We start from the raw sequence: 12623 nt of genomic DNA on the forward strand, positions 1-12623 counted from the left end.
CCCTGGTCGTTCATGTGGCCAGCGGATTCGTAGAAGATACGGATAGCGGATTTGATAGGATCCCTGGTCGTTCATTTGGCCAGCAGATCCGTAGAAGATACGGAAAGCGGATTTGATAGGATCCCTGGTCGATCATTTGGCCAGCGAATTCGTAGAAGGTACCTAATAGCGGATTTGATACGATCCCTGGTCGTGGGTTGGGCTAGTGGATCCGTAAAGATACGGAAAGCGGATTTGATTAGGATCCCTGGTCGTTCAGTTGGCCAGCGGATTCGTAGAAGGTACCTGATAGTGAATTTGATAGGATCCCTGGTCGTGGGTTGGGCTAGCGGATCCGTAAAAATACGGAAAGCGGATTTGATTAGGATCCCTGGTCGTGGGTTGGGCTAGCGGATTCGTAGAAGATACGGATAGCGGATTTGATAGGATCCCTGGTCGTGGGTTGGTCTAGCGGATCCGTAAAGATACGGAAAGCGGATTTGATAGGATCCCTGGTCGTTCATGTGGCTAGCGGATTCGTAGAAGATACGGAAAGCGTATTTGATAGGATCCTTGGTCGTGGGTTGGGCCAGCGGATCAGTAAAGATACGGAACGCGGATTTGATAGGATCCCTGGCCGTGGGTTGGGCCAGCGGATCCGTAGAAGATACGGAACGCGGATTTGATAGAATCCCTGGTCGTGGGTTGGGCCAGCGGATCCGTAAAGATACGGAAAGCGGATTTGATAGGATCCCTGGTCGTACATTTGGCCAGCAGATCCGTAGAAGATACGGAACGCGGATTTGATAGGATTTGTATAACCACCAATGTGCTTCTTTGATAGAGTGGGAGCTGTCAAACCTGTCTAGTATGTTAATACGAAAATTTAATGAGTGAATGAAAAAGCATATTTCTCTGGATCCTTGCAAATGTTTTTATTGAAGGATTCGTGGAAATGATGTATCCGTATTCGTTTACAGTTAGGGAGTCAAGCATATAAGATATCGTATCCATAGTGTATCTGCTATCCGAGCGGATACGGTGTCACATCCGTTGGGTATTTTGTCGTATCCTTCACGGATTTGGCATTTGTTCGCATTTGTTCGGAATCTTCCGTATCCGTGACGGATCGATTTGACGGATGCGGCGGTATCTGCCGGGAGGCTGTGGCCATTTTGCCCAGTGTTAAGTATCCCTGAAAGCCTTCAACATAAAGGCAGACTCGTGGGAAAGACTTGCCAGTGACCGACCACTGTGGCGACGCACAGTTAGAGAGTGTGCCGCTACCCTACTACAGAGGGATGACAAAGCGGTCCTCGTCAACCTGACGGACGAACGACGTGTGTGTTTATAATATAATATAATATAAATAGTTCTAGTCTCATTATTTGTAGTTTTTGTAGAACGAGATAGAGAGACACCTACCTGGGCATTACTCTCGATCCATCACTAAGGTGGGCAGCACATGTGCAGAGAATCACGAAGAAGCTTCTTGGCGGACTCAGAGCCATTGGGCGTGCTAGAGCCTTTGTTACAAAGGAAGTTCTGTGTACCATGTACCAGACACTACTACTGTCTCATCTGGAGTATTGTGCTACAGCATGGCTACCAAGTCTTGTTCAAGGCAACAAGACTCTTATGTCACAGCTGGACAGACTGGTGAACCGAGCTGCAAGGCTCATTACAGTTCACAAACTCCAGGACCATGTCTCAGTGGTTAACTTGTTGATGTTTAGGATGTTGTATTTAGTAATTGTTTATGTACTGTGTATCTGTTGTGTGTATTTTTATGTGCATCCAGGATTACCTGAAAAACAGGCCAAAATGGCCTGAGCTGTAATTACTGGCTTGTAATTACTGGCTATTGATAAATAAATGAATTGAGACATACTTACTACCTACTCATAGTTTCATTAGTGACATTACTTTTTTTTCAAGTTTAGTCACAAACGCATACGGTGTACGTACTATACTAATCAAAACCACAGCTGAAAATGTAAGACAGGCTGTATACAATCCCACTCTAGTTTATTGTGTTTTGTACTGTCAAAAACTGAGAGACAAATCGCACGGCAGTCGTCAAAGTATTGTTTTTTTTTTGTCAAACCCTGACTGGAAATACCATCGCGGACTGCAATCAGAACAATAATCGTCTGTCTGGTCTGGCAGATGTTGTTTACTCACATCCAATATACTAATCAAACGTGGTCTTAAGCATCAACACTGGATATTAATTAGTCTACGGCTATGAACTTTTGATAGAACTCAACACTTTTGTCAGATCTTATGCAACATCCTACGTATCCATGTGCATGGCTTACATAGGCTCGTAAGGTTCTTCCAAAAAAACTTATGCATATTGTGGTCAGCACGATATCTACCAGACTTATTTGGGATGTCTTTCATTCTTTGGAGAAGCAGTGGAGGTGGAAATTCGGGACTGACATCCACGTCGCTCGCTCACAACATCATATTGATCGTTTCTCTTCGAGACAGAAAAGAAGGTGAACTTTTTCTGTCGTCTTTAGTATACAGACAAGAAAGATTCAAAGATCTTGTAATCAAGCAGACACAAAAGGCAAGCCTCCAGCTATTCCTATACATATTTGGCTAGAAAAATGACTTATGTATTCTCCATATGGACGGAAGCAGTCACCAAACGAAGCAGGCGTCGCTTTCCCACAAGACTGTACCATTGACAACAAAACTAGTCGGTTGTTTCCGTGGGTAGCATTGGACTGTCGGAAATTACATTTGACAACACTCCCTAAAAGCGTACCACCCGATGTGACTTGTCTGGATCTTTCATACAACTGTATAAAGAGCCTGACGGAAGTTCCAGTTCAGAAACATCTCAGTTCGCTGGTCCTGAAATTTAACCGCATTGAAACCGTGGACTGGGCGTCTCTTCGCAACTTACCAAACCTTGAAAACCTGGATCTCGAGTTTAACCGAATCACGCACATCAGCTTGGACGCAGTCGTGAAAAATTTGCCCAAATTGGAGAGCGTAAATTTGTCTAACAACAGGCTAGCTTCTTTCTCCTTTCACGAGCTGGGACATCCTTTCTTACACGTCTCCGCCATTATTTATTTTTCTATCCACCTCCCGAAGCCTGGTAGAGGCTACATACACTAGCATAAGATATCTCTCTGTCAACGTTTCAGTGGCCCTGCTGTTATATTGAACAAGAAATTAGGCATGTTGGCCCTGTAGCCGAAGAGCTGGCCTGTGTAGGCTCTAGAGCCGAAGAGAATATACATACTGTATTTTATGTATATTCACATTTCAATAGAGATTATAAATTTATGAATCATTATGTTTTTAGTAGTTTCAACATATTCTTCTCATCTGCAACCAGACCATAACTATAAACACATGTATATCAAAAATTCAAAACGAACATTTATTTGCAACAAGCGCATGTTAACATAATAACCTAAACTCAAAAGGGCACCTACTTTATTTTACGTGTACCCATAATTTAGTATAACAAGTACCTGTTGGTTCTATCAATTACTACAAAATGTGATACAGTAGAATATCAGGAACGTCTTTCTATGCACTTAGAAGTACAAGCACTAATTCTTTCATCTATCGCAACCATTATTCAGAAACAAGAAAACAAATACTATACTAAATAAACTGATTCTATAAATAAGTTAACAAAATTAAACAAAAAATACTTATATTGGATGGTAATCCATCTATAACACAAACCCTCATGGCTCTATAATAAAAGAGCTTAAAGAAGTGAACTTACGTTAGTTAGCTTGATATAACTTTGCATCCCCTATATCATTTAAGTTATGTTATGATGTGGAATGCTACAGTCCAGATGTACCACATTAAGTCCATCATTTCAAAGGAACAAAACATTATGGGAAAGACACTAAAGCAACCTTTACACACAGTTTTAAAGTCACTGTTTGTAGTACATCAAGTAGAGATAATACACAGATGTTCCTTTTCCAGTTAGATTCCTCACTCTCACAATATAAAGAGTTAACGGTTCAACCGTTGGAAATTTTAAAAAAATGAACTTTTCTTGTACAACACGAAATGTCCTCAATCTGAGTATTCATAGTAAAACGTTAAACTTTATTCAAACACACAATTTCGTGTGAGGCTTTTTTTGGTTTTTCACATGATCAGCCTTCTCTAGGTGGACACAAGTTAAGTTATTCCAAAACCTCCCACTTAAGAGTTTGCACATGTCTCATGTAAGGATCCAGGTGACTGAACAGTCTGCTGAACTCCTCACACTGTTAGAGTTTCTTCTCTGTAAGTTACACCGGTTTCTCTCATGTGTCTCTTCAGATTACCTAGATCACTTACTGTCTGCTGCATTCCTCACACCTGTAGGGTTTCTCCCGTGTGAGTCCGCATGTGTCTCTTCAGATTACCCAGGTCACTGAACTGCCTGCTGCATTCGTCACACCTGTAGGGTTTCTCACCTGTGTGAGTCCGCATGTGTGCCTTGAGATGACCAAACTCTCTGAACTGCTTGCTGCACTCCTCACACTTGAAGGGTTTCTCACCTGTGTGAGTCCGCATGTGTCTCTTAAGACTACCCAAGACACGAAACTGCCTGCTGCATTCCTCACACCTGTAAGGTTTCTCACCTGTATGAGTCAGCATGTGAGTCTTCAGAATACCCATTTGACTGAACTGCCTGCCGCACTCCTCACACTTGAAGGGTTTCTCACCTGTGTGAGTCCGCATGTGTGTCTTCAAATGATCCAGCTGACTGAACTGCCTGCTGCACTCCTCACACCTGTAAGGTTTCTCACCTGTGTGAGTCCGCATGTGAGCCTTGAGATGACCAAACTCTCTGAACTGCCTGCTGCACACATCACATCTGTAAGGTTTCTCACCTGTGTGAGTCCGTATGTGAATCTTTAAACTATCCAGCTGACTGAACTGCCTGTTGCATTTCTCACACATGTAGGGTTTCTCACCTGTGTGAGTCCGCATGTGTCTCTTCAGATGACCCAGGTGACTGAACTGCCTGCTGCACTCCTCACACCTGTAGGGTTTCTCACCTGTGTGAGTCCGCATGTGAATCTTCAGACTACCCAGTCGACTGAACTGCCTGTTGCATTCCTCACACTTGTAGGGTTTTTCCCCAGTATGAGTCCGCGTGTGGATCTTTAGGTCACACAGCTGACTGAACTGCCTGTTGCACTTCTTACACCTGTAGGGTTTCTCACCTGTGTGAGTCCGCAGGTGAGTCTTGAGATTACACAACTGACTGAACTGCTTGCCGCACTCCTCACATCTGTACGTTTTTGTGGCAGATCTCCCATACGATCCTCTTTTGATGCCACCAGAGCTACCACTATTTGTTGCCATAGTAACAAAAGCTGAATTCACCTCTGTAGTTCTGGAGCCTCGCTGTTTTCCTTTCAGCACTACTGGACTATGGAATCCTGTTTTCCCTTTCAGCACTACTGGACTATGGAATCCTGTTTTCCCTTCCAGCACTATTGGACTATGGAATCCTGTTTTCCCTTTCAGCACTACTGGACCATGGAATCCTGTTTTCCCTTTCAGCACTACTGGACTATGGAATCCTGTTTTCCCTTTCAACACTACTGGACTATGGAATCCTGTTTTCCCTTTCAGCACTATTGGACTATGGAATCCTGTTTTCCCTTTCAGTACTACTGGACTATGGAATCCTGCTTTCCCTTTCAGCACTATTGGACTATGGAATCCTGTTTTCCCTTTCAGCCCACTGGACTATGGAATTCTGCTTTCCATTTCAGCACTATTGGACTATGGAATCCTGTTTTCCCTTCCAGCACCACTGTAGTAAGATATGGAATCCTGTGGAAAACGGAAAACAAAAAACAATGATCAGAAGTCCTGCATTTCCTTCAAATATCCCCTCAGTCGACAAAGATCCATGTATGATAGTTAGTGAGTCACCCCTAATCCTACACAATGAATAAGATGGTCAACATTTCATTTCAACACATTTCTATCTGCTATGCAACATGAATCATGCTGACCATATGAACCTCTTCAACAATGACCATATACTGTAATTACTCAATCTGAAAGAAACAAAAGAAAGAATACCTCAGAAATTATTTGGTGCTTGCTGCGATAATTTTGACGCTGTTTGTTTCAATTGGCGTGTTGGGTCGATTTTTCCAAACAGAAGAGGTATTACTTATGCAAAAATTATCATCATTGCTTGTCCAGAACATAGAAACACCGTAGATTCTATAGTATCTAGGAAACCTGCCATAGTGCCAAAATATAATTATTTCTTCATTACAAGAATCAGATTATACCAAATTTCAGGACAAATTTCAAGTCACTTGAGATATGCTGCTAAACCACATGCGTGCAAATGCACCTACATATAACTTTCCTTGACATGTCAATGATGTTCTCACCTGCAATATATATTTTACACAGTCAAGTCTTGAGCTGCTACACCAGTGTACTGATGTCTGGAAGAACAAGGGTGAAGCCTCACCGTTTTACCTTTCAGCACTACTGGACTATGGAATCCTGTTTTCCCTTCCAGCACTACTGTAGTAAGGGACTATGGGATCCTGTGGAAAACGAAAAACAAAAAAAATGTGATCAGAAGTCCTGCATTACCTTCAAATATCCCCTCAGTCGACAAATATCCATGTATGATAGTTAGTGAATCACCCCTACTCCCACACAATGAATAAGGCAACATGTATGAGAGTTAATGAACCTCCCCTGATTCCAGACCTTTTCTCCATGACAGAAACCAGATGTCTCGGCGGGAAGACCACAATGAGGCACATTTGGGGGTTTACAGAAATATTCGACCTCAAAACAACTTACACATTTCAAACCAAAAATTCCCGTTTCTCTGCAAAATCAAATATGCATTTATAAAAAAAATGCAACTTTGCTATTTGTACAACATCCAAGCACCTCTGTCGTGTTTTATTTCTAATTTTTAAGGAGACGACATATTAACCCCCTAGACCTTCGCTGAGGTGTCAACAACATTTTTCTGACGGTCTTTTACACACCTAGAAGGGTACAACAAAAGAAAACAAAACCAAAGAAAGTTTGCGTGCCTGTGCTACTCTACATAATGTCATAAACTCCGCTGTTCCTGACAGAAACTGTTTACAAACAAGAAGCCGTTGCTTTTCGAGCAGAATAGAATTTCTCACAAGCGACACACAAACACACACGTCGCTAGCGGCTAGCTAGTGAAAGACTCGGAGAGCGTAAAACAAACTTGTACGTGTTATTCTCCCGTCACTTCGATGTACTGTAGAGAAGACAAGCTCTTGGTACGAACCTGAGTTGTATGTAGGATGAAATCCCGGCGATCTGAACCGAAAAAGGCTCGTAGAAAGACGACGAGAAGCCCCCACGACACTTTCTTCCACACCACGACAAGTCTGGTGGACGGAGACACGGGGGTTAGCGGAATGAGCTCCGCGGAGATGGGACACATAATGAGGCATAGCGGAGGTACTCTCCAAGCAGAGTGTTGGGTTATTTTTGGCGTGTTTATAGGCTTTTTCTATCTGGATTTCTTTTTTGCACTGGATTTGTATTCACCGTTGGGTTGGGTAAAAAAATAACCCAAACCTCTACTTGGAGAGTAAAGCGGAGAATAGTTCTTGTTATCCGCGGAGTTCGAATGCTAGAGGCAGTTTTTTTTAAACTTGTGAAGTCTTTGCGAATGACTGTAGAGCTGGGAAGATAAGAGATGCGCCGTTTTAATATTATCAAAAATTAAAAAAAAAAAAACTTTGAATGACAGGAGCTTGATTCGACCAAGGGTTGTCAACCGTCCACTCTGCACAAGCCTTGACATATCGGCGCAATTATCACAGCTACCGCTAGGCGGCGCTAGGGCCCACAGGGCGAATCATTTTTACGCTGGGCTTTCATTCTGTGAAAATTATTTTTTTTACTCCGTGAAGGAGGTCAGGACCTCCGGACGGAGTGTTGTGAAGAGCCGTTTTTTCGTGTTCGCAGTCAAAACACTCGGTTCTCTTTGTGTAACCGGCATGCAATTTTACGCCGTCTGCGGGCATGCCCGTGTTGATGCACAAATGTGTATTTTTGCCGTTGCCGCTTTCGCGGTCAATGTAATATTGCAAATGCACCCCTACAATTATGAGGCAAATTGGAATGGTCCAGAAAAAACCGTTGTTTGGAATAGCGGTGGGGGGTGGAACTTCAGGCAGGTATGGTGAGGGCCGATAAGTGGTACCACGGCAGCTCTAACACTCGCGGTGCTGGCCGCAACTGTTGCTGGAATTTTCCAGTCGCGCTTAATAAGTAACAGGCACGGTAAGACGGTGGGGCTGTCTTTGTTACTAGTGACACGACCATGATAGTCCGATCTTTATGTGAATGCAATGATTGTGTGTGTGTAATTAAAATGAACTTCGAACTTGAAGCACAGTATCTTTACACGCCCTGAGAGCAGTAATGGATTTAGGTCTTTTTATGTTTTATGGTTGTGACGCGCCCTCATTGTATTATGTCTGCACAGTAGGTCTGGCGTTGACGCTTAGGATTATTTTTGTTTAGATATAAAACTTCACGGAGGATTGTCACCTATGGCTTCTTGTTATAATTTCATTCCATATTTTGGCAACACAAGATGAGGATGTGTCGAGGTTAGGTTTGCCAAAGTCTGCTCAATTTTTCACCATTATTTGATACACAAACCTCAGAATATACGGACCATTTATTGACTGACTTTTTTATTTATTTAAAGAAACTAGCAATGTTTATACACCTTGACTCGTCTGCGAAGTCTGCAAAAGACTTAATGGCATCCTAGACTTTTTATTTGTGAGACAACGTTAAAGGGGACTTCGTAACGTCGGGAGGAGGGTATTATTTTATAAGATTTAACGCAGATCACATATGTTGGCAGATGTAATTCGAAACCCCGATGTCACAAAGTGTAACTTGCAGTGTTATAATGAGCCAGTTGGACTTTAGTTTCTACACTTGTTCAAACTAGGTTCATGATCGCATTATTATGAATAATACATTGTCCAATCAAACAATATTTATCATCAAAACAGAAATAAAACAGCCTTCACGCCAGCTTCTGGCAACTTCTCTCAAAATACATGTAGCTGGTCAGGCAAAATAGAATATTAATAATAAATTCTTTCTTAGAAAAATTGTGTTTTTCACTCACTCGTGATTCTTGTATGAATATGGATATCCATACAGGCAGGAGTAATGGATATGTTACTGAGTCGTTACTGATACTCGCTGCCATTAATATCAGCTGTGTTGCCTGTCAACAGGTCTGTACCATTATTGCCAGCAGGGGTGCTGTTATTACAGTTACTTAACAGCCGTTACCATGCTAACAAAAGGGAGTAAATGTTTAGAAATCCGGCTTAATGTATGGACAATCCAAGTTTTAAAACCTTCTAGCAGAGCACCTTATATAATTTTCAGGCTTTAATGCAGAAACTTTCAAATATACAAGTTACCAATTCGATACATTTTAAAAGTAGCGGGTTGGTAATACGTTATTGGTGACGAAAACAAGTAAATATGCATCTCTGGATCTGCACCACGATCAGAATTTTCATCGTAATCATAGATATCAATGATATTCAAATAGCCAGCTTCAGACAATTAACTCCACCATTTACCTAAGACCGATCCCAGGTTGTTTGTCAAACGCCATTGCAGATCAGCTACAGAAGGAGGCTGACACACCCTGCAAGAACAACAACAACCTGCGCCCGAGTCTCTGTCAAAAAAGTGTCACCTAAAATTCTGACCAACTTGAAAGGTTTGTGTCTGAGTATATATTACATATCAGGTAAAATGCCTTGTAGGCGGTTTTTCACTAGCCTACGCCCATAGGCTAGGCTGGCAATCAGATGTTAGTAAGTACTAGATATAACGGGGGAAGATTTTTTTGACTGACGACAATGGTAGATAGTTGTCAGAGAAGTCTGGACATCAGAAAATTTCCAGCTCAATATCTGCTTGGGAAAAGGTTAGTGCTAACGAAAGCGAAGTAACAGGGGTACTTGATTGTTTAATTTGCTGACGTGGCACTATTGGTAAAATTTTGGCTGAAACCAGAACTACAGATAAACCATCATGACTTTGCTAAGCCACAGTCTGTTTAAGGCTTGATGTAAAGACCATTTTGCCAACACAAGACTTTTCAAAACGAACACGGAAACACAGCTTAAGCTTCAATCTGTCTTCGCTTACCAGGAGTTTCTACAATTGCATTATCAGTAGAGTGCATGTACCTAAAGAACACAGTCATACAAGGGCTAATTTTTAATGATATTTCAGAAATAGAAGTAAAGTATACAACCTTTTTAGTCTTTTTTTCCTTGTCTGAGAGGTCAAAACAGGGCCACAAGAAGGGAAACATAATATCAATATTCAAGCAGCAAGTCAGACAATTAACAGGTACATATATAACAACTGGAAACAGGGGCCCTGCCGGGTAGTTTACGGGCTGTTTTCTGTATTTTCGACCGCGGCTGTCAGAATCCTTTATGTAACGGGGATGCGTATTTTTCATTACAGGGAGTTATCATCAACACGGGTCCCAGCGACAAATCTAAAATACGCCGTACTCAAGATGATATATGTATATAAATTATATATATGGATATCCTTGTAGGGATTCGAACCCAGAACAATCATGTTCTAATCAACAACCCCAGCCTAACCCCAAAGGCATATCGTCACTCTCTCAATCCTACATATTTGAAAAGCAGAAAACAAGGGGCAAACCAAAGTCACACTGGACTCCTAGAGATGTTCAAAATTATTGATTTTCTAAGGACACTCCAACCTTATTTTTTGTTCTTTGACATTTTAGAGGAATTTATGATTTACCAAGAGGGCAAAACAAAGTCATGGGAGGACAATTGGAGTGTAACAAATTTTTTGTCTTGTACAAACCAAGACTTTAACCTGGGACCTTATGTTTATGTTCAAGTTTTCATTTTTTCTTTAAAATTAGAGGTCCAACATAAAGTTACCTTAGCCTTACTGAGGAGCTTGTCGTTCTGTTTACGCGGCAGGACACCATGAACAGAAAGCGGCGACACGTGCTGATTTTCCTTCTCATCATCCTGAAGGAAGCCAACATGCCAGAAGCTGTCTGCTGCTGTGAACCAGAACACTGCATCTGTGATAGCAGAGGCCTCACCAGCATCCCTCAGAACCTCTCAACATCCATCTCTAAGTTGTACTTAGAAAATAACCGTATTAGAACTGTAAACAAGTCTGAGCTATTACGTAATACGGTATAAGAATTTGTCTGAGTTGGCCCTGGTTAAAAACCAGATAGCTACCATCTACGCTGGTACATTTGCAAATCTATCCGAGTTACAAAGATTGTATCTACCCGAGCTACAAAGATTGTATCTGTCCAAGAATCAGGTAAAATACATCCCTTCTGGTACATTTGCCAATCTACCCAAACTACAAATATTGAACCTGTCCCAAAACAAGATAACTACAATCCATTCTGGTGCATTTGAAAACCTGATACAGCTAAAGTCTTTGCTCCTGAACAACAACAAGATAACTACAATCCATTCTGGTGCATTTGAAAATCTGCCAGATTTAGATCGTTTGGTACTTGAGAAAAACAAGATGACGACCATCCCCCTGTCAGTCTTCTGCTTGATCCCTTCTACTAACAGAATAGAACTTTACAGGAACCCCTGGCAGTGTGACTGTAGGATGGCTCCCGTCAGGCTAATATATGCACTTAAGAACCAGATATTCTGTGGCCAACCCGTCGAACTTCATGGGCAGAAGCTTGCAAATGTCGATCCTAAAAAATTGATATGTAAAGATCCAACCATATCACCACTAACTAATGATAGCTGTAGTGCTGCAGTGTCAACACTTTCAGTTGGTAGCACAGAAAGCAATACTAGCCCACCAGTCTTTAAAACCACCGCTGGCTCAACAGCTAACCCTGCAGAAAACACAAGCAAAAAAAGAGCAACACTAACTTCAGTCGGTAGCACAGAAAGCAATACTAGCCCACAAGTCTTTAAAACCACCGCTGACTCAACAGCAAACCCAGCAGAAAAAACAAGTAAATCAGGAGCAACACTAGCTTCGCCTCTTGCAATTACTTCAGAGATACCAGAATCTGCTCCCAGTTCCCCTCAGCTAACCACATCAAAACGAATAGCTGATATCGATTTAATATCATACAACTCTCACTATCACTGGTACTTCAAGTTCAATGCTGCCCCAATGTCAGATCATGCCGGCAAAACAAGAGCAACACTAACTTCGCCCCTTGCAATCACTTCAAACAAGCCAGAATCTGCTCCAAGTTCCCAGCTATATGTTCTCATTGGCTCAGTCTGTGGTTCAGTTGCCGCTATTGTCCATATTGTGACCTTCTTGGCTGTAATTTGGTACAAAAAGAGGACCAGGAATCCTCCATTAGGGCTGAATCCCGGTGTTGTTGTTGGGATCAACACAAACACCACAGCTACTGTAATGGCCAGTGGTGATGATCAGGCAGGGCAGGGTCAGTCTCAGGCTGTCACTGCATCCACCACAAACACCACAGCTACTGTAATGGCCAGTGGTGATAATCACCAGTATGAAAATATCGAGAACCCCCGTGTTAAAAC

At 42.0% G+C, this 12623-nt stretch overlaps 1 protein-coding gene across 1 annotated transcript in view; it reads right to left on the minus strand.

Annotated features, from left to right (window-relative positions):
- Nucleotides 1–4422: 4422 nt before the first annotated feature.
- LOC109471660 (gastrula zinc finger protein XlCGF57.1-like) overlaps nucleotides 4423–12623 on the minus strand; it is a gene marked incomplete at its 3' end in the record, with an annotated part of 92047 nt that continues 83846 nt past the window's right edge. The window contains exons 5-6 of the mRNA XM_019770997.1: nucleotides 4689–5260; nucleotides 4423–4604 (exon numbers count right to left, since the gene is read on the minus strand). Of these exons, the coding sequence (XP_019626556.1) occupies nucleotides 4423–4604; nucleotides 4689–5260 (754 nt within the window). The remainder of the gene's footprint in view (nucleotides 4605–4688; nucleotides 5261–12623) is intronic.

This window comes from Branchiostoma belcheri, unplaced genomic scaffold (assembly GCF_001625305.1).
Source record: "Branchiostoma belcheri isolate BF01 breed outbred unplaced genomic scaffold, Haploidv18h27 scaffold252, whole genome shotgun sequence".
NCBI classification, from domain to species: domain Eukaryota; kingdom Metazoa; phylum Chordata; class Leptocardii; order Amphioxiformes; family Branchiostomatidae; genus Branchiostoma; species Branchiostoma belcheri.